Below are 22,693 nucleotides of genomic sequence, written 5' to 3'. Positions count from 1 at the left end.
ACATTACATTCTACCTACATGTGACTAAAGACACATGTATCACACAAAATGATTTCATATCACAAATACTATGCACAACAGGCATATGCCCAAAGATAAACATCAAATTGCCATCCTAATACCATACATTCCATATACTCATGCATATTACATATTCTACATTGTTACAAATATATAATATTTTACATTCTACATATTACACTCTACATTTTCCATACTACAAATATGAAGAAAAGATAGAGACAAAATGTTTATCTGATACTCATAAAGATATTGTTCAACATTCTCAAATAGGTGCATATCACATAACAACTAACAGAGATCATATAAACACAATAAATGTGCAATCAGATCTGTTATTCATGAAATATGTATATGCCAAGTCATAGCTATCACACTCACCAACTGTACAACTGGCCCATTTCTTATGTATACAGACACACTCACGCATGCCACACACACACTAAAAATCACATACACCCACATAAATATACCTACACACTCATTATCACACTCAGAATACAGAGTACTCTTATGGAAAAGCAATCTCCAGTAGGGCCACATTGATGAGCATTGGCAGTTTCCACGTAAATACAACCCATGCATACAGAAATGTAAACACTTTATGTGAGCTACCTCATCTCCTGTACCATCTCCCTCCCTTCTCTTCAATTACTATCACCTTTCCGTCCCCCCTCCCCCCCCCCCCCCCCCCCCCGCTTCAAAAAAAAAAAAAAAAAAAAAACCTGCATAACCACTTGGGACTCAAAAAAGAAGCTTTATGACCAAAACAATTTTAATGACTTGAGTTCATGGGAGCAATAATAATTAAAATCATATATCAAAACTGGAATTATCCTGAGCTATGGCGTTTATAGCCTTATTGTGTAAAAACTATGTTTTCTAGTTGGAGGAGGGAAATAAGGCAAGGCCACCAGAGCAGAGACACTAGGGTAACCATTCTCCAGTATGGCTGGTTCAGACTGAGTCATGAGTTCTTATATATTGACACATTCCTAGAAACAGAATTCAAGATCCATTTAGATAACTAAATGACAGCCCAATGGGATGGATGATCCAATCACCACGATGGTGAACAGGATCCTTGTCCTCCCATATTTGGTAGGAATTGAAGATACTGGGAAGAGTAACCTGCTCACCTGCCACCCTGTGAGAACATGTGGAGGACCCGTGAACGGATCTCCTTGGTCTTGGCTCCATAGACAATGGGGTTGACCACAGGTGGTAGTAGAAGGTAGATATTAGCCATCATCACATGGAGCAGGGAGGTAGGGCCACCCAGCCTATGCACCACTGAGAGCCCAATGAGGGGTACATAGAAGACCAACACGGCACAGAGATGGGAGATGCAGGTGTTGAAAGCCTTGAGTGCTGCCCCCCGAGAAGACAGCTCCAACACAGCCCTCAGGATGAGGATGTAGGAGAAGCCAATGAAGAGGGAATCCACACCCATGACTGAGAGGATGATGAAGAGTCCATACACTACATTGACCGTGGTGTCAGTACAGGACAGCTTCATAATATCTTGGTGCAAACAGAAGGAGTGTGTGACAGTATGTGTTTGGCAGTATGACAACCGCTTCAGGATGAAGGGCAATGGGAAGAAGAATGTAAATCCCCTGGTCAGGGCAGCTAGTCCAATCTTGGCGACAGTAGGCCCTGTGAGCACAGAAGCATGGCGCAGTGGGTGGCAGATGGCTACAAAGCGATCAAAAGCCATAGCCAGCAGAACAGCTGACTCCATGGCTGACAGAGCATGGATAAGGAACATCTGCGCCAGACAAACATTGAATTCAATCTCCTGGATGCCTGTCAGGAAGAGACTGGCCATCTTGGGCATGGTGACAGAGGAGAGGACTAGGTCAATGGTGGAAAGCATGGCCAGGAAGAGGTACATGGGCTCATGCAGGCGCCTTTCTATGCGGATGATGAAGACAATGGCCAGGTTGCCCAGCGTGGCCAAAGCATACATAAGACACAGTGGGAAAGCCAACCAAAAGTGAGTGTTAGGTCCCAGGCCAGGGATGCCCACCAGCAGGAAGTATGCTGGGTGGACCACAGTTCCATTTGGAGTAGCCATGACAGGACCTAAGAGCTGAGGCTTTTGCATCCGAGTCCAACGACTATGAAATGAAAAAGAGAAACATCCTTCAGTTAGTGGCTCAGCAGAGAGAAAGGACATAAGGGCAGACCACTGAAGTACCGAAGTAACAAAGAGAAAGACTGAGTACACTAATTCTGAACTCCATCTTCCCTCTACTCTAATCCTCCTTGTGCATCCCTCCCTGGAGGTCCATTAATCTCAGTGTGTGATGACACACTCAGAAAGCATATTCAACAGCTCTTCACTTCCAGAGCTGACCAGGGGCACTGCTCTTGGCCACTTCCCCAACAGAGTAGACTGCCTTGCACAGAATCTCCCATCTACACTAACCCCAGCTCTTCTAATGCATGTGGGGTTAGGGTTGGTTTGGATCGAGTTTGAGCTTCAGTCTGTAGTTGCCTTTAAGATCACTTTGATCTGATTTAGGGCAGGAATCAGGGGTTGAGTCTGGGACTGGCTTTGAAGAGACAAATTTTTATTTAGTCCTGAGCAGCACTTCTCAGACTTCCCTGATAGTTTCATCTGAAACAGTTACTGAGAACTTACCCCCAGGTCCTACTCCAGAATTTCCAGGAGAGGGATCCAGAAATCCAGTTTAAAAAAAAAAAAAAAAAAAAAAAAGGCTATAATACCCTTTTCCCAAGCTGGTTTGTTTTTAATCTGAGAAGTTTGGGGAAAGCTCATCTGAAGTTCTGGGGAGAGAGGGTAAAGAAAAACTGTTATTTTAGCCCCAAGAAAGAACAGACTCAAAAAAAAAAGAACAGACTCTTTCATCAGGATTTCTCAAGGCCCACATAACAGTCAGACCTAGATTCTGTTTGTCTGGGATGTAACATGTAAACCAGATGCACCTAAGACATGGAAAGAACATCAGTTCATGTGGCTGGTGGTGCTATCTGGTGTCCACATGCACACCTTTCTCCCCCCACTCCTCTCCCTCATGAACCCATAGCATCCCAGGCTCAATTTCTTTCTCTACACAGACCACTCTATTCTAAGCCTCTGTCCTGAGATCCAGCAGGATAACCTGCTGCCTCTTCATACTTCTACTTGATAGCCTAACCTCATACACATCTTGCCCCAAAGAGAGACATTTTCTGAATGGAAACACTCACTCAAGACATCCAGTCCCATCTAGTCCCACCTGGATTTCTCCGCTCTTTCATCTTCAGGTGTGATTTTGTTTTCCAAGTAATCTATTATGGCATTTCCCCTTATTTAAAATACTCTCCCTCTCTCCCAACCTCGTTACATCCTCCACTCTGCTTTGATTATGAAAAGTGCTTCCTATCTCACCTTCCTGACTTTAAACCCAGTCTGTGTTAATCCACCTTTCACATCACTATCATCACCTACACAGCAAACTTGCCGTGTCAGGCTTCTAGTTAGCAACTTGAGGTGACTCCCAAAGCCATCAAGATAGAGCTGAAATCACCTGGTCTGAATTAAAGGCCATTCGCAGTGTGACTCCAGCTTATCCTTCCAGCCATCGGTTTCCTTCTTCATTACCAATCACCACCACCACCATCACCACACATAATTTTCCTGGGTAAATTAATTTCGCTTGCCTTGTTTCTTCAGCGAAGGGTGGGAGGCTGGAACTGGGGAGTTGAAAGTTCAGAATAGGTCTCATAGTGGTTTGAAGAAATTCCTCTTTGGGTAGGTCTCTGAATAAGGTCTGGAATTCAGGCCTCTGTCATCTGGGAGGTGTAGGAGCAGGCAGACTCTCCAGCAACCAGTCTGTCTCACAAAGGCCAGGCTTCCTCAGAAATGCCTCTTGTCCTACAGGTCTCTGTGTCAAGCTTCACCTATCCTACCTGAGCTGAGCCTAACGCACTCACCTACAGTATCTCTGTCCAAAGCCACCGCCCATATATAGCTTTTTGGGACCTTGGGGAGTGTGAGGAATAATGAAGAGTGACTTACTCCAGGCTCTCTGGGAGCCACGCTCTGCTCAGGTGACCTGGGAAAGCTGAGCCCTGAATTCTACCCAAAGGGGCTGTACTCTGTTACTATTTTAAGGCCAGCTCAGGAGACTAGAGGGAAGGCAAGTGCTGTAGGTTGGACAGAAGAAAAGGAATGAACCACACTGGGGGGGGAAAGGAGCTACTGGAATGGCAGTGTGGGCACACACAGACAAGGATATTGTTACCTGAGCTTAGAATGCACTATCCAAGGGTGTCCAGAGCTGTGCTCAGGCAGCTTCTCACTTCTTAATACTGTCCTCTTGTGGCAATCTCGGGAAGTTGCAGCCCCTTAAGGTCCTGAGGAATCAACTCATTCCACAGTACTATGCTGCCCCTTAGCTCTCCCTTTCTCTCATGACAGCTCTTTCTTCCTTGAACCACTAATCGTCCTGCTTCGGTTTGCAGCGCCCGTGTGTGTGTGTGTGTGTGTGTGTGTGTGTGTGTGTGTGTGTGTGTGTGTGTGTGTGTGTGTTTGGTGTGTTGGTGGGGGGGGTGTCACAGAAGTGCAGAGGCTGCGGAGAGATCAAGCAGTTTATAGAGTGAAAATAGAGGCCACTGGTTACTTTGGGATAAGTGTGAAGCAAGATGTAGGAACAGAATTTTGAATGTAGAGTGAGGAGTGTGTTGTGAAGAAATGGAGAACTGGATGTAAATAACTTTTTTAAAATAATTTTGTACTTGAAGAGAAGCAGGGAAATAGACAGTGGGAAGAACTGATAGCTCAAATGAGTTTTTAAAATGTGTATTTTGGAACTAGAAGAGATTGACCACAAATGTCAAGAAGATGGAGTTAGTTGAGAGGCTCTCTGTCCTTTACTTCTCACATTACTAGTGGAGTTCTTCAAGGCTATGACCCTGGTTGTAACCATGAGTAGAGTGGGAATAATACCACCTGCTCCCATAGTTTTTATCTCCCAAACAATTCAGACCAATATCCTGAACTCAAGGCACAGCAATGTCTATAGGACATCACCATTTAGGTGCCCCCAAGGCACCTTAAACTCAGTACCTCCAGCTAAGCTCATTATCTCTGGTCCCCAGTCTCCGCCCCAGTGGGTGTGCTTTGTTCCTTGTCACAGAAATGATTCTGTTGCCCAAGCTAGAAATCTAGAAGCCATCTTCTCCACCTTCTTCCTGTCTCTCTCTCACTTCCCTCTCCAAACACATCCAGTCAAGCACCAAGTCCTTTTCATACAGATGGTCAATAGACATATGAAAATATTCTCAATGTGGCTAATTGTTAGAAAAATGCAAATTAACACTACAATGAGACATCACCTCACACCTGTCAGAATGGCCACCTTGAATAAATCAACAAACAAGTATTGGCGAGGATGCAAAAAAAAAAAAAAAGAAAGAAAGAAAGAAAGAAAATATTGCACAAGGTGGAAATGCATCAATCTGCATTTCCACCTTGTGCAATATTGGTGGAAATGCAGATTGATGCAACCACCATGGAGAACAGTATGAGGGTTCCTCAAAAAATTAAAAATGGATTGCCTTATGACCCAACAATTCCACTATAAGGATTTATCAAAAGAATCACTAATTTGAAAGAATATATGCACCTTAGCTCTCCCTTTCTCTCAAGACAGCTCTTTCTTCCTTGAACCACTAATCGTCCCGCTTCTCTGTGTGTGTGTGTGTGGGGGGGGGGGGGGGCGGAAGGGACACATTCCTATATTTATTGAAGTGTTATTTTTAATAGCCAAGATGTGGAAGGAACCCAAGTGCCCATCAATAGATGAATAGATAAAAAAGCTGTGGTACATATATAATGGAATATTACTCAGACATTTTAAAAAATGATATTTGCAACAGCATGATGGCCCTAAAAGGTATTATACCCAGTGAAATAAGTCAATTAGAGAAAAACAAATACTATATGATTTCACTTATATGTGTAATCTAAAGAATAAAATAAATGAGCAAACAAAATTGAAACAGACTCATAGACACAGAGACTGGACCCAATCCCCCAACAGTGAACTCCCCCTACCAGAGGGTAGGAGCCATTGAGGGACTGGGTGAAAAAGGTGAAGGGATTAAGAAGTACAAATTGGCAATTATAAAATAGTCACAGGGATGTAAAGTACAACATATGGAAAAGAGTCAATAATACTGTAGTAAATATGTATGGTGTCAAGTGGGTACTGGAATAATCCAAGGGAACACTTTGTAAAGTATATAATTGTCTAGCCACACCTGAAACCAATACAAAATGGTATTTTGATTATACTGCAATTGAAAAATAATTTTAAAAAACCATCAAGTTTTCTTTGTTTTCCTCCTGGATAGCTCATGAATTAGATTATTTTTCTCCATCTCCTTTGTCTTAACTCCAGTTCAAGCCAAAATAAGCCCTTGCCTAGATCATTAGAATAACTCGTTCACTGGACAGCCTCCCTGAATATTTTTCCATTTACCAATTATTACTCTCCACTGTGGCCAGTGTGACCTTCAAAGCACAAGTCAGTCTGTAGTATCTTCCCAGTGACATATAATAGAATGAAAAGGTTTGGTAACAACATGAGGCATCATACTTCTTACCCCAGCTCATAAGGCCTCCATGAGTCACCTCTGTGTACGTCTAAAACCCATCACCAGCAAGTCTACCTCCCTTTGCATACCTAGTCCCAGATGTACCAAAATTACCCCACGGCTACAATGTGCCAAGCCTTCTCTCACCCTTCAGCTTTCACATATTTTTACTTGTATCTGAAAACTGTAAGATATTGAAGAAAGAAATTAAAGGATATACAAATAAATGGAAGAATATACCTATTATTAAAATATCCGAGAGGAGAATCCAAGATGGCTGCTCGGGTAGGCACCTAGCCGCAGCCGCACGCAACAATTTCAATAAAATACAACTAAAATATAAAATGGACATTACCCAGAACTACAGGAAAGTCGACTGACTTGAAATTCTACAAGGAGAAGCAAGGAGAAAACCAGAAGGAAGCGCGGAGGAGCTGTAAAAGCCCAAGGTACGGAGACACGCGGCGCGCGCGGAGAGGACGGAGCCGGAGAGGAGAGGACGGAGCCGGAGAGGAGGGAGGCCGAGTGCCTGGCGGGCGTTCCCTAGCGGGAAGGAGATAAACACTCCGACTGTGCTGGGCCCCCAACTGCTCTGAACCCCCGTTCTAGGCCAGACCCTGGGGACCCAGGCTCATCCACAGGGAGCTGGGCTGTAAGGCGGTACCTGGGGAAGTGGCGAAAGGAGGTCCCGGCGGCAAGCACACTGCGTGCGCGCAGAGAAGGGACGGCCGGCTGTGCCGTAGGACTGCCCTGGCGGGAAGGAGACAGGGGCTCCAGACTGCTCTGAACTCCATCTCCAACTCCACTTCCAACTGAACTGAACCCCAGTTTCGGGCCCATTGCGGGAGAGCTTACACTGTTTGGTAGCAGGCGAAAATCGAGGGCACCTTTCTCTCAGAGGTGCTTGCAACAAGTACTGAAGGACCCTGAGTCTCAGGAGTCGCATAGGGTGGGGCTGACGGAAGCCGAGGTTGTAGGCTCCACCCTGAAACTCCGCCCCATCAGGAAAGCTGCCTGCGAAGATGCCTAAACCAAATAGATCACAAACGAAAGAAATGGAGGACAAAAAGCGACTGGATATAGAGTTCAAAACCACACTTATAAGGTTTTTTAAGAGTATCCTAGAAAAGGCCGATAAAATAAATGAGACCTATGAGGATATGAAAAGGGATCAACAAGAAATAAAGAATACATTGTCTGAAATAAAAAATATTATACAGAGTCCTAAAAACAGAATAGAAGATCGCAAGAATCAAGTCAAAGATTTGGAACATAAAGAGCCAGAAGACATTCCTCTGCAGAAGCTAGAAGGCAAGAGAATCCAGAAAATTGAAGATAATGTAAGAAACCTCTGGGACAACTTCAAACGATCCAACATCAGAATCATGGGGGTCCCAGAAGATGAGAGAGAGCAAGATATCGAAAACATACTGAAAGAAATAGTGACAGAAAACTTCCCCCACCTGGGGAAAGAATTGGACTTACAAGTCCAGGAAGCACACAGAACTCCAAATAAGAGGAATCCAAAGAGGACCACACCAAGACAAATCATAATTAAGATTCCAAGAGCAAAGGACAAAGAGAGAATATTAAAAGCAGCAAGAGCTAAGCAGGTGGTTACCTATAAAGGAGCTCCTATACGATTGTCAGCTGATTTCTCAACAGAAACCATGCAGGCCAGACGGGAATGGCAAGAAATATTCAAGGTGATGAATAGCAAGAACCTACAGCCAAAAATACTCTACCCAGCAAAGCTATCACTCAGAATCGAAGGTCAGATAAAGAGCTTCACTAATAAAAAAAAGCTAAAGGAGTTCATCATCACCAAACCAGAATTATATGAATTGCTGAAGGGGGTTCTTTCAGAAGAGAAAGTAAATAAAGATAAAAATTATGAACAACAAATACGTAACTATCAACAAGTGAATCTAAAAACCAAGGAAATTAAAAAAAAAAAATCTGATGAACAATATTAATTGTTGAATATAATAGAATCAGAGGTATGGAAGGGGAGTGAACTGATGATTCTTGGGGAAAAGGGGACAGGGGAATGTGGGAAGAGACTGAACATAAACTGTGCACCTATGGATGAGGACAATGGGGGTTGGGGAAAGGGCAGAGGGTGGGGTGGGAAGGGGGGGGAAGGAACACTTGTAATAATATGAACAATAAAAATTTATTTAAAAAAAAAAAAAAAAATCCTTATTACCTAAAACAATACATAGATTTGATGCAACCCCTATTAAAATACCAATGGTATTCTCAATATTAAAACAACTAATACAATAATTTATATGGAATCACAAAAGACCCCAAAGAGCCCAAAGAAATCTGAAGAAAAAAACAAGTCCCTGATGTCGAATTATACTTCAAAACAACAATAATCAAAACATGGTACTAGAAGGAGACTTGACTTGGAGTGGGGTGAACACACAAAACAATCAATATACAAATGACGAAAACTATATAATTTTATTAACCACTGTCACAAAAAAAAATTTAAAAATAAACAAAAAAACAGTATGGCTGAAACTGGTTTGGCTCAGTGGATAGAGAGTCATCCTGCAGACTGAAAGGTCCCAGGTTTGATTCCAGTCAAGGGCATTTACCTTGTTTTGGGGCACATCCCCAGTAGGGGGGTTGTGCAGGAGGCAGCTGATCGATGTTTCTCTCTCATCCATGTTCCTAACTCTCTCCTTTCCTCTCTGTAAGAAATCGATAAAAAAATATATTTTAAAAAAAACACGGTATGGTATTAGCATAAAAACAGATACAATGTATATAGACCAATGGCACAAAATAGCCCAAAAATAAATGCTCACTTACTAGTATATGATCAATTAATCTATGAAAAAAGAGGCAAGACTATACTGTACTATGGAGTAAAGACAGTCTCTACAGTAAGTGATTACTAGGCAGATACATAGAAAAAATGAAATTGAACCACTTTCTTCTGTCATATACAAAAATAAACTCAAAATGGATTAATTAAATGTAATATCAAAAACCATCAAAATCCTTCTATCTACAGGTTTCGGAATTCCTCTGTTGAATATTTTGGTACAGATTAATTATCAAGGACCCTTTTTACTTTAATGTGGCCTTCCCAGAATTCATGAGAAGCACCTGGCCATTTTATCCTGTCAAGCCTTAAAACTGCTGGATTTTCTGCTTCGGGAATAAAACTGGCCTTTTTTTCCTTTCACCTTCCCCCTTCCTTTTCTGCATTCTCTCCTTAGAGAGGTTAACCATTTGCTCCTGTCTGGGGAAGATAATGGCTTGTTATTTATAAACTGGCTACAAATTTCCCACATTGTTTGACATTAACTTTCCTGTCTGTTTCCCAATTCCACTTGCCCTGGAATTTTCTGAGCTCCTTACTGCCCTGTAACACAACCAACTTGATCCTCTGCTCTTTAAGAGCAGAGACTGTGTGACTCAGTTGCAATCCCAGCATCCAGCACAAAATGTTGCAAAAAGCTGATGGTCAATAAATGTTTAAAGTGGCTGTTTCAATGAATCCACTCCCTATTCTGTCCAGGCAGCCATTTCTCCAGATTCAGGTGAAGCAGAAGGTCCAGCTCATACCTCAGTTATCTCTTTTCTTCTTTTTTTGCTCCCCCATTTGTCTCAGGAATTTTCTGAGCCTCACCCTTCAGAATTTCAACCGTCTCCTGGGTCCTGACATTGGCCTGAGGATCCAGAGTTTCAATTAAAAAATTTTTTTTAATGGAAATGAGCTTCAATTGGAGGATTTCCTTGTTATTTCCCATGTAGATTACATGTGCCTTTATCTGCTTATTCAGTACACATCTAAATATCAGGAAAAGGACAAGGTGCGGGGAGTCCAAAAAAAAATCCAATTCATTCCCTTTAGAAGCTATATGTCTGTATAGAAGCCTGACTGTCTGTTTGGGTGAGGGAGAGGTATCAGTTGTTTAACAAAATTTAAAAAAAAAAATTTTTTAATGACAACTTGTGACCAAGGATCCATTTCACTTTCACTCCAGCAGCTCCCAGTATCTGCTTCTAACTTTAAGGTGTGTTGCAGCACTAGTGATGAACCTTGCCTGCTAAACTACTCAGGAAGGGGGTTTTATAAGAACCCAGGATCCGCCGCCTGGAGCCAGGAGAGGTCGCTTCTCTTGCTGGAAAACTGCAGAGCTCAGTTGTGTGCTCAGACCTGCGCTACCTTGAGTCATTGAGCCAGGCATAGCTGATCTCACATGTTGGTGAGTTTAACACAGGAAACTGGCAAAGGAACAGCATTAGGTGTCGTCACCCGGAAGGAACAGCTCCGCTCAGGACAGCCGCTGGTCAGCTGGAGCTGAAGCGCGGGACGTCCATGGCTCCTGGGCCCGGGAACCAACTGGGCCTCCGCTAATACAGAGCCTGAGCGCCCGCATCCCAGAGCCCCACCCTTCGGTTTGGTTCGTCCTGGGACAGCCTCCCGGACCCGTTTACGGTTTTAAGGGGCTCCGGGCTGGTGGAACGGGACACAAACATCCAGATAACAGATTAAAAAACAGGCATGCCCAGACAGGTGCGCCGAGGCCCCGTCCCCTCCTCTCATTGGCTAGGGTTGTCCTGATCCCTGTCTGTGATTGGCTGCTTCCACAAAGATGCCGCTGGACGAATTCCGGCGCCGGGCCCTCGCCCGCCGCTCATTGGCTCCGGCCCTGTGGGCGGGGCCTGAGGGCGGGCGTAGGGCCGAGGAGCCGGCGAGAGGCCGCGGGGCCGGCGGCGGCGGCGGCGGGGACCTGTGTCCGTGGGCGGTAAGTGCTGCGGTCCGGCCGCCTCGGACGTGGCGGACGCTCGGCCGTGGGAACGTGGCATCTCCACTTCCCGCGGTCGCCATGGGCGCTAGTGCGGTCTGAGCGGGGAGGTGGGTAGACAGCCGTGCCGCTTCTGAAGTCAGAGGTCCTGCCAAGTCTCCTCACTCTGCCGCTGTTCTGGGGCCCGGCCCGCGCGCCCGAGGCCCTGCCCCCGGCCCGGGGCCTAGGGTTTACCACCCCCGCCCCCACCTCTGCTCGAACCCGGAAGATCGCCGCCTCCACTCACCCCTCACCCCACTCAGACCCCCCCACCCCCCATGCAAGGCTTTTCCAAACTCTGCCCCCTCCCTTTAAAAGGTCTTTCCTAGCCGAAACCGGTTTGGCTCAGTGGATGGAGCGTCGGCCTGCGGACTGAAGGGTCCCAGGTTCGATTCTGGTCAAGGGCATGAACCTTGGTTGCGGGCACATCCCCAGTGGGGGGTGTGCAGGAGGCAGCTGATCGATGATTTTCTCTCATCGATGATGTTTCTCTCTCATCGATGTTTCTAGCTCTCTATTTCTCTCCCTTCCTCTCTGTAAAAAAAGCAATAAAAAATATTTTAAAAAAAATAAAATTAAAATAAAAGGTCTTTCCTAGACTGACTCCCCGCCCTGCCAAAGGCAATTTCGAAGCAATTAAATGTTTAATAAAGTTTTGTCCAAGTAATTTATGCAGAACAAAGGAAACAATGAAGCAGATTTTATATCCTAAGAGTAGTAGCTACCCACTTCTAAATCCTTTTTACAGAGACCATGCTTTTAACTTTTTTCATGCTGAAATCTTTTTAGGACCCTACTAAATCTAAATAATATACTTATTTACACCGCATTTCTTGATTTATCATTGTGCTCTTTCTTTACCTCCCACCAGGTTTTCCATTCTATTTTTTTTTTTTTAATTTTTAGTTCTCCTGTTGATCTTTGTAGCTTTCAATCATAGATCTCAACCTGTATTGTGATAGCTCTTAGTGCCCTGCCCCTCTGTCTTGCTGGGTCGTGCCTTCATCATATGGGTTTGATTAACATCAGATGACCTTTGTTTTTTATCTGCCAATTGAGCATGTAGGCAGTGGGTTTCTGGCACAGCCTCTTTTTACCCCTTGAAGTACATAAGTATACAGATAAACCTACCAGAGAGTGAGACTAGGGGTATTTCTGGCCTGAGTTTAGGTACTGAATCATCCCATCTTTGTGGCCTTATCCAAGTTCCAGAGGAATAATGCTGATTTGAAGAGCATGATTGAGGTAGGTCTCATGACCCCAGAGGAGGGTCAGAGATGACTGAATGAATGAACAGTGAGAATTCCCAGCATTCACTTGCTCCAGCATCCCCCGATGGCCCTCTGTGGTGTGAGGAATAGGGCCCGGTCAGAACTTCTGTTGGGAAGGCCAGGGTTTATTAAAGAGGGTCAGTAAAGGACGGAGGAAGGGTTGAAAGGAGGAACTTGGTTTTTTCCCCCCACACATGAATTATCCCACTTACTTAGGGATCCCTTTGCCCTCTGTTACGTTTTCCTCTTACCTGTTTTTCTTTTCTTCTCTTCAGCCTTCAGTACCTCCGCCCGGTTTTGTTCATGTTTTGAGGAGGGTGTGACCAGGAGCCATGGACCCGGCAGCGCTGGTGGAAGCCGTCGTGGAGGAGCTGGCCTGTCCCATCTGCATGGCCTACCTGAGGGAGCCCGTGAGCATCGACTGTGGCCACAGCTTCTGCCACAGCTGTCTCGCCGGGCTCTGGGAGGTCCCGGGGGAATCCCAGAACTGGGGTTACACGTGTCCCCTCTGCCGGACTCCCGTCCAGCCAGGGAACCTGAGGCCTAATTGGCAGCTGGCCAACGTGGTAGAAAAAGTCTGCCTGCTGGGCCTGCACCCAGGAATGGGGCTGAAGGGCGATGTGTGTGAGCTCCATGGAGAACAGCTGAAGATGTTCTGCAAAGAGGATGGCCTGGTCACATGTGAGACCTGCAGCCGGTCCCCCGAGCACGAGGCCCACAGCGTGGTGCCCATGGAGGATGTCGCCTGGGAGTACAAGGTGGGAGGCCGAGGCTAGCTACCCCGATCTCTCCCCCGCCTCTCACGCGGCTATGTCTAAATTAGGAACTTGACCAGCAGCCCCAGAGATCAAATGAGAACTGATTCCTTTGCTCCTCATGTCCACAGAGCCTTGGGACCTGATATAGGGAGCCACGTCTCTCCTTGCATCTATGACCTCCTTTGACTTCCTTCCCTCCCACTTCCGTGCCCCATCCCCAACCCCAAAATGGCTTAATGCCTAACCCGTAGATGCTTCCTTACCGAGAATTTGAAGGAGAAGCAGTCTGGTTTAGCTGGAGCTCTTGGTGCCTTGAATGAGTCTGGTATGGGGTAGTCAAGGCTACTGCTATCAGGAACTGCAAACCCCTAGCAATGCCACACATAGTCATTTGGCATTGTCACTCTAACCCCCTCATTTTATACACAAAACTGAGGCTTAGAAATTTGAGATCATGGTAATTGGTTTTAGAGCTGGAAGAGACTATGGCTGAAACATTTAGGTTTTACTTTTCGTTAAGTTAGTTAAAGGAAGATCAAATGATTCAGGTCTTGCTTTTGGGCCAGTATTCTTTCTCCTCTTTCAGGCCTTTTTTTGGGGGGGGAGGGGGGGGGCGCTGTGGAGGGCCTGTAGGGAGAATCATCTCTGACACACCTGCTATTCCTTTTCTTTTTCTTTTTTAATCTACCCTCATCGACTTCCAGCTTCTTATACTTTCCTCAGTTGTCCATGTTGACATACCTTTACAGAATCATTATGCCAATAACTCTGATGCAATACTGGTCTTAATTTCCTTTCTGGAAGTTGAGATTAGAATGTAAGAGTGTAACACAAATCCCCAGAATTAGCTGTTTTTCTATGTGAGAAGAATTTCTACAAAATTAAAAGTATTTACTTGCTCATTTTGTTTTGAGTATTAGAATAGAGAGGCGGTATCACATAAGCATGTTAAGTGCCAGCTCAACCAGTTACTAGCTGAATAGCTTTGAGCATCTCTCTCTCTCTCTCTCTCTCTCTTTCTCTCAGCATCAGTTTTATTATCTGTACAATGGGGATAATACCAGTCTCAAGGTTGAGTACTAAATGTTCATTTAGTACTTAAGCGTATGTGTAGCATTGGTAACTTTTTAACAAACTGGTTAATATCATCATCAGAGTACTTTATGCTTTCCAGTAGTAATCTTTTGCATGAGTGTTCTAGGATAGTGCTTCTTACCTTTAATGAGCATTTGAACCACCCCAAATTCTTGCTAAAATTCTAATTCTAATTCAGGAGGTCTGGGGTGGGCCCGAGACTCTGCATTTCTAACAAGCTTCCAGGTGGTGCTGATGCTGTCGACCCTCTTAGTCCACACTTTGCATAGGAAGATTTTAGGAGGCCATAGGGTAATGTAGAAGACAAGTATAAAGATGCTGGATAGGAAGTCCAAGGAGCTTGGAAACAGACGTTTTCTTTCACTCCGCGGAAACTTAGAGACTGTGGGAATTGAAATGATTCTCAGAACGAGAGCTACCTTGGATGTCATGTGGGCAGGATTCCATTCCCTCTTTGGCATCCCTTTGCTCCCAGCATTCATTCTGGCTCATCACCCGAGGGACGCTTTCCCCCCCATTACTTAGCAAGCCTCATTATCAACCCGGCTGAGGTTTTTCTCTCTTTCAGTGGAAACTCCACGAGGCTTTGGAACACCTGAGGAAAGAGCAAGAAGAGGCCTGGAAGCTGGAAGTTGGTGAGAGGAAACGAACTGCCACCTGGAAGGCAGGTTGCCGCCTGGGGAAGGAGTTTGGGTGGTTCCGGTGTTGTCCTGGAGCTGGCCATGGTGACTTCCTCATCTCTAGAAGCAGAATGTGGGGATTGAACTCAGAGCCAGGGATCCTCATGCCAGCTTCCTCCACAGGTTGTGCAGCCCTAGGCAGGCCAAGTTCTTCTCACTCCAGTTTCTACATTGTGATGTAGGGATAACCTCTGGCTCAGTGCCCTCATATGTCCTCATACACACCTCACGTACACTGGAAGGTCTCCTCTGAAATAAATTTGAGGCCGTAACTACCAAACTATCAGAACTTTAGGTCAACAGAAGGTAACACTGAACCAGTCAAAAACAGCATATTGAACTGGGATAATACCAGTAGGAAGCAAAAGCATCTACCAGTGTAGTTGTTACCTGCCTTAGAGGCTCAAGTGCAATGCTCTGGTCATTATTTTGAAAATAGCATATACTATTCTGAAAATAGGAAATAGTCTAGAGCACATAGTGCCTGGGCCCTACTGGAGTGGATAAGGATCAGTAATAGGGCCCCAGAAGCATGTGAGAACAGAAGATAAGAAAAATAGTAGCCTTTAACTTGGCCTCTACAGTGCCAGGCATTCAGTTGGTACCAAAACATTCCAGAGTGTGTGTGTGTGTGTGTGTGTGTGTGTGTGTGTGTGTGTGTGTTTGTGTATGTGTATGCATATGCATGCATAGTCCCTGGTGGCCCTTGCACGAACAATATCAGTGCTTTTCTCCGATCCTGGCTGTGCAGATACAGGTGGAAACCCGAAAGCAGAGTATCGTGTGGGAGTTTGAGAAGTATCGGCAGTTACTAAAGCACAAGCCGCCAGGTGAGCAGCTGGAGGCAGAGGCAGCCTCGGCTCTCGCCAGCCTGGAGCGGGAGGAGAGGGACACAAGGCAGAAACTGGAGCTGAGTCACGACGCGCTCATCCAGCAGAGCCGGGTCCTGTGCCGGCTGATCGCAGAGCTGGAAGAGAGGTCTCAGAGGCCTGTCCGCTGGATGCTGCAGGTGAGTGCACCCGTAGCCACCTCCATCCCTGCACTTCTCCTGCCCCCGGTTGGTTGGATGCCCTGGCCCATTGTAGGCAGGTAGGTGGGGCGGTGTTCAGGCAGCTCTGCACTCCTGCTCCTTTGGCCAGATTGTTGAGAGTCAGCCAGTCCGGCTCAGCCTATCCTCCCCTCCCATAGGCTTCTCCCATCCACCTCTGCACACCTTCTCTCCAGCCGTGCTCTGTGCCTCCTTTCCCTTAGAGCAGGGGTCTTCAAACTACGGCCCGCGGGCCACATGCGGCCCGCAGAGGAGTCTGATCCGGCCCGCCAGGTTTTTTGGGCAGTGAGCGCAGCCGAGGTGTTAAAGTAGGAATTAGTAGTTCATATAGTCCGGCCCTCCAGCTCTCTGAGGGACCGTGATCTGGCCCCCACTTTAAAAAGTTTGAGGACCCCTGCCTTAGAGCAGTGTTTCCCAAACTTTTGACATATGTGTACCCCTTCTATAATTTTCATAACGCTGAGTATCCCTTGTCAAAAAAAAAAAAAAAAAATGGACATATTAGGTGCAGCTGAGCACAGTGCATATCCCCACCAAACTCCAGTGCAACGCGTACCCCTGGGGGTACGTGTACCACACTTTGGGAAACACTGCCTTAGAGAAACCCCCTCCCAGCGCTTAATGTCTGTCTGGTCCCTCCAAGGAACAGCAGATACTCATGTGTTGCATTTCTTTTTTTCTCCTTTCAGGGCATTCGGGAGGTCTTAAACAGGTACGTTCCCATCCCTGGAGCCCCGGGAGGGGCCTGGCCAGAAGTGGGAAAGGAACAGAGACCCATGTGGCAGAGAACCGGGGGGCTGCTCCATAATCTTCTCCCTCTTTCCTCTCATTGGCCAAAGAAGCTTTAGTCACCTTTCTTCTTTGTATTTGATCAGATTCGTTTCAAGTGTTACCAATAAGAATCTCAGAAAAGTTAAAAAATATGTGGTTTCAAATAGATCTCTCAGGGAGGGAAAAACACTACAGACGTGTCCATTAGTCTCTAAGCTCTGAGTGGGGCACACCTGTTCCTCTCCCCGGGTCAGGCGAATGTTCTGTCTGTGCCACAAACCTTCCTCTCAGTCGAATACGCATCACAGCCTTGCCTGGTGATGCTGGGGAATGGCACCTCCCTGCCAAGCCCCTCTTCCCTGTACTAAGGGAGGGTCCATGTGGCTGAGCTAAGACTCCTTGACCCAGGGCTTACCCCTCCTCTATTAGGAGCAAGTCTTGGAGCTTCCAGCGGCCAGAACCAGTCTCCCTGGAACTGAAGACAGATTGCCGGGTGCCGGGCCTGAGGGAGATCCTGAAGACGTATGCAGGTAATGAGTGCTGGGAGAGGTTGTGATGGGCAGTGGGAGGGGCCCCGCCCAGAAAAATAAGACCGCTCAGTGTCTTCTGAATACCCCAACCGGCCCCGCTCCGTGTCACTGAGAAATCCGGGGCTGTGTTTATCAGGGAGATCTCTCCTAGGGCCCCTCGCTCTGTACCAGCATTGCCAACCGGGGTCTCTGTCCCTAGCTGATGTGCGCCTGGATCCCGACACTGCTTATTCCCGCCTCATCGTGTCTGAAGACAGAAAGTGCGTGCGCTATGGAGACACCAACCAGAAACTGCCCGACAACCCCGAGAGATTCTACCGCTATAACATCGTCCTGGGCAGCCAGTGCCTCTCCTCGGGCCGGCACTACTGGGAGGTGGAGGTGGGAGACAGGTCCGAATGGGGCCTGGGAGTGTGTAAGGAAGATGTCGACCGGAAGGAGGTGGTCTATTTATCCCCCAACTATGGCTTCTGGGTGATAAGGCTGAGGAAGGGCAATGAGTACCGGGCAGGCACTGATGAATACCCGCTCCTGCCCTTACCAGTCCCTCCCCGGCGGGTGGGTGTCTTCCTGGATTATGAGGCCCAGGACATCTCCTTCTACAACGTGACGGACAACGGCTCCCACATTTTCACTTTCCCCCACCACCCTTTTCCCGGGCGCCTCCTGCCCTACTTTAGTCCTTGCTACAGCATCGGTGCCAACAACACCGCCCCTCTGGCCATCTGCTCCCTGGACAGAGAGGACTGAGACCCACCATCCAGCCAGAAGCCTTGGAATTCCACCTGGGCCCCGGGGGTCTCACAGGGCCCCGCCCCTGACAAGGGTTCCCTTAAACTGAGTTGAGCGTAGAATTTGGGATTCCTCTGCCTGGTCCAGGGGTCTGCTGCTCCACATCTCTCACTAAACTCGTGTGAAGGAGGTGAGGCTTAGTCACATGGGCATTGTCCCTGTGAGGGAAGCATGACAGGGCTGATGGTGAAGGTCCCAGTGACTCACAAGGAGGACTTGTCCTTTCTGTAGCTCAGGCCCCTCTTTTTCAATCCTTGTTGGTGCCATAACTAAGTCACGAAGGACAATGTAGTAGATCCAATCTTCTGGAAACCTGTTGGCAAAAAAATCCAGCTCACATCCAGAGCTGGCTGTTCCGTAGAGGCCAGTTGAAGGAGGCCTCACCTGAGGTTTCCTGCCGATGAGCAAATGTTTGAGTCCTGCTCTCTGACCTGCAAACTAGAGGCATTCGTTGCAGATTGTCCAGACCACTCCAGTGGCCATCCCCCTCAGCACGAGCTGGGCACACCACTGTCTCAAGCTCTAAGGAGGCCTGTGTCTCCTCCTTGCTGGAAGAATCAGAGAACCTGTGAGCCTTGTTTTTAGTTTCACTCTATGGATGAGAAAACTGAAACGGCCTTAATAGAGCAAGTTATTTCTCGCAGAGCTATTGAAAGAAGATTGTAGAGATTATAACTTATTTCTCACATTCGAACGAAACAAGATCGGCAAGACTCACTTCTCAGGTCTCATGTCTGCGTGTCATTCATTACCTTTGGGTCTGAGACTTCCCACCCAATTGAAAGGTTTTTCAGCCTCTGGAAAAATGGGTGGAGTGTCTGTATACTCTCCTACCTCACAGGGTTGTTGTGAGGATCTCGGATCCATCCCATACTTGTGTTCCTTTCTCAGGGACAGAGGAAGGCAAGTTGAGAATATTGCCCATCTTACCTTCCTATCTCACATTCTCAGCCAGCATCTTACAGCAGGGCCTCTGTCTCGGGGCCTCTCCTCACAGTCTAGAGCTCTTTAGACAGAAGGTGGCCCTCCCAGGGCAAACTCTGGGCTACTGTAATATTCTGTGTATCTGTTGTATGTTTGTCTCTTGTTTGGATTAGAATTGGGATTGTGACCACAGGTTAGAGATGAGATAATTTAAAATGAAAAACAAAATGCCCAGGAAAAAGACTCGTCCATAAGCTAGTTGAGCTAAAGTTTAGATCTTTTTGTGTCACAAAGGGAGTCTGAATCGTTCTGGTAACTATGTAACATTCTCCCTGCCTTTGTCTTCTCTAAATCTGTGGCAGAAGGAGAAATGTGAGGGAAAGAGTAGGACTAGGCACAGAAGCCAGTTTGGGAGCTGTATCTATAGTGAAGGGGAACTTAAGCCTGCATCTGTGCTATTGGCCTATGAGTGATTGCTGTGTGTGGCAAAAATGACTCACTGAAGGCCTTAGGAGTGTGATGTGGGATGGTTGTGTCTAGAAATGAACTGCAAGACTAGCATGAAGAGTTCATGGCTATGCCTATTGTGAGAGGCTACAACATATACATCACTAATCATCACCACGACTAAAGACACAACTTCTGATGTACTTTAGATGTGAAGGTAATAATGCTGGGGAAGGAATGAACAGCAAAGAAGATAGTAGATGATGTATGGACAGAGGTAAAGTAATTCCTGTAATAAATAATAGCAAAAACTGCCTTTCTACTTTGTTAGTAAATGAAAGAGGTAAAAAAGGCCAAAATGGAGAAATAAACTCATTCTGCCCACCAGGCTTCCAAGTCACTTCTTAAGCATTATCAGAAGGGGAATGGACTGGTGCGTGAGTCACAGACCTGGTCTTGGCAAAGCGCTGAGCTGACCTAAAGTAGAGGGGCTGTGTGTCTTTTTGTGGGGAGGACTCGGAGTGGCCCAGAGGGGGAAGAGGCAGGTAGGCAAGTAGCCATGTGGAGGGTAGAGTACCTGGGAATTGTTTATGGACTTGAGAAATAGATCTGTAGGAAGTGCTTCCCATTAGATGTCCATAGACACTTAGCAAAAGAGGCTAGGGAAAAGTCAGTATTGTTCTTTTACTATTGTTTTATTAGTACCATCCTTGGAAGGTTCAGAGAAAAGTTGATAAATTTATTCAAACCTAAAACTAAGGAGTGGGTGGGATGGCTTAATTTGTTAAGTACTCTTTGGGGTTTGGGTTTTGGTTTTGTGTGTGTGTGTGTGTGTGTTTGGTTTGTTTGTTTGTTTTTTACTTATTAGATCATTTGATTGTTTGTTAGAAGAATTACAGTTTAAGTGATGTCACGTTATTTCATATTTTCTGATTGTTAAGACCAGGCAAGAAGATTGGAGTTTTTAAGCATATGAAAAACCCTTTTCTTTAGGGTATTTATGTGCACTTCTCTTCTAAGAACCCCATGAAGAAAGGACAAGACCTTATTTGTCTGGTTCACCATTGTACCCTCAGTCTAGCAGTGTGTGTGTGTGTGTGTGTGTGTGTGTGTGTGTGTGTGAATAAACAAATGAGGGAACTTTCAATCTTATTCATAGAATCAAAGCAAAAAATAAGCTCCCCTTGCCTCAAAGGGGCATGAAAGACTAGATAACATTTAGTTCTAATCTTATTCAAAAACTAATTTGATGAATAATTATAAAAGTGTTCTGGAAGGGGAAGAGGCAAATAGCTATGAGAAGGGTAAAGTGCCTGCATATTCCCTGAAAATGATTACCCTGGCACCTCCAATTTGATGTGATAATTCACCACAAGGCAGGGTTCAGGCATGAGATTTGCCTATTGTTTTACTGACAGAAACCAAGAGGTACAGTGCCTGAGCCTTCAGGGAGAGGCTACTAAAAGGGTGAAGTGCTTGAGTTCTGCAAAAGGAAGAGACAGAGGGCAAATAGGTGGGTTTACAACCCCACAGGAAATATAGTCTACCTTTTTTCAAGCAGGATTGGTTGTAATGTCTTAAAAGCAAACATTGAGAGTGCTGTGAATTATAGGCACTAGTTAAATGAGCACATGCTGCTTCATGTGATAGGGTAGGAGTTGTATCTGAACGTATTGGGGAAAGCACAGGATTTTCTGTTTGGGGAATAGCCAAGGGAGGGAACCAGTCCACTTTGTAAAGGATTCAGTTCAGTAAAGATTTGAGGCCCAATAGTGGATCCCAATTTTAGGGAATACTAATGTGAATGAAACAGCTGCAGGGTAGGTTTCTAATGGAAATGCTGTGAAGACATTTCTGGTTTTGGGGCAAGCTAGACTGTGCCTTTGTTGCTTTTCATCAGATACTAGTCAATTATTTGGTTTGCTTATGAAGAAAGAATAGTGTGACTTTTCAAAATAGAAATCAAATATACTGAACCACCTCATCTTGATTTGTTTTTACAAATGGGTTTGCAAGAGGAGGAAGATTTCTTTTTACTACTCTGGGAGCTCAATGCATTATCAGATTTCTAGCGGCTGATTTCTGCTCCACTGGTATTCAGAAACAGAATATATCCTAGTAGACAGACGAGTCTGATGTTAGCAAAAGGTATGAATATAGCATGTCTGTTTGGAAGAATTATTACATGAATGATAATTAGAAGACTGCAGTTTTAATAGTACCTCAAATTATTGAATTATAAATCTATTGTGTAGGCCTGGCCACTGGGTCAGTTGGTTAGAGCAGTGGTCAGCAAACTCATTAGTCAACAGAGCCAAATATCAACAGTACAGTGGTTGAAATTTCTTTTGAGAGCCAAAAACCGACTTCTGCCCATGAGCCACGAAGATTCAATTGCACCATATGTGTGTGCCCACCTATGATATTTTGTGGAAGAGCCACATTCAAGGGGTCAAAGAGCCCAAAGAGCCCCATGTGGCTCGCAAGCCGCAGTTTGCCGGCCACTGTAAGAGCATCATCCAATACACCAAGATTGTAGGTTCCATCCCTAGTTAGGATACATAAAAGATAAAAGATACAAGAAAAAAACAAGGAATGCATAAACAAATGGAACAACAAAACAATATTCCTCCCTCCCTCTGTCTCTAAATTCAAATAATTTTTTAAAAGAGATATATTGGGCATATATTTTAAGTATGTACAACATGTTAATCTTAAGTGCTATCCTTTATTTTAATACCCTCTATAAATTATCATTGGTTCTTCCATCAATAGAAAGGAGATATTAATATTCAGATATAATTGTTATCAGCTCTATTAGGAAATTCTTTTATTAAGATTTTCAATTCTATCAGAGTTAAATATATGTACTCCTACATATGAAACCTTTTTTTAAAAAAAAGCTTATACTGATTATTCTCTTTAAGACT

The 22,693-nt window shown here is 45.4% G+C and overlaps 2 protein-coding genes across 2 annotated transcripts; one reads left to right on the top strand and one right to left on the bottom strand.

Annotated features, from left to right (window-relative positions):
* Window positions 1–1,156: 1,156 nt before the first annotated feature.
* Window positions 1,157–2,154, bottom strand: OR51D1 (olfactory receptor family 51 subfamily D member 1; the record flags this gene model as incomplete). Its single annotated transcript, XM_084894414.1, has 1 exon — window positions 1,157–2,154. The coding sequence occupies exon 1, from the start codon at window positions 2,129–2,131 to the stop codon at window positions 1,157–1,159; it is 975 nt and encodes a 324-aa protein (XP_084750540.1). The 5' UTR covers window positions 2,132–2,154.
* A 9,159-nt stretch (window positions 2,155–11,313) lies between these two features.
* Window positions 11,314–22,652, top strand: TRIM68 (tripartite motif containing 68). The gene is made up of 7 exons (XM_084894229.1): window positions 11,314–11,408; window positions 12,994–13,476; window positions 15,140–15,235; window positions 16,003–16,260; window positions 16,989–17,011; window positions 17,500–17,600; window positions 17,800–22,652. The coding sequence occupies exons 2-7, from the start codon at window positions 13,051–13,053 to the stop codon at window positions 18,348–18,350; spliced, it is 1,455 nt and encodes a 484-aa protein (XP_084750355.1). The 5' UTR covers window positions 11,314–11,408; window positions 12,994–13,050; the 3' UTR covers window positions 18,351–22,652.
* Window positions 22,653–22,693: the final 41 nt, after the last annotated feature.

This window comes from Pipistrellus hanaki (assembly GCF_964339955.1).
Source record: "Pipistrellus hanaki genome assembly, chromosome: 9".
Lineage (NCBI taxonomy): Eukaryota > Metazoa > Chordata > Mammalia > Chiroptera > Vespertilionidae > Pipistrellus > Pipistrellus hanaki.
This window is presented reverse-complemented; position numbering and strand designations above follow the sequence as displayed.

Coding starts and splice junctions, on each gene's coding strand:
- TRIM68 (XM_084894229.1), top strand. CDS start 13,051: ATGGACCCGGCAGCGCTGGTGGAAGCCGTCGTGGAGGAGCTGGCCTGT. Junction 15,236..16,002: donor AACGAACTGCCACCTGGAAG/GCAGGTTGCCGC, acceptor CTGGCTGTGCAG/ATACAGGTGGAAACCCGAAA. Junction 17,012..17,499: donor ATTCGGGAGGTCTTAAACAG/GTACGTTCCCAT, acceptor CTCCTCTATTAG/GAGCAAGTCTTGGAGCTTCC.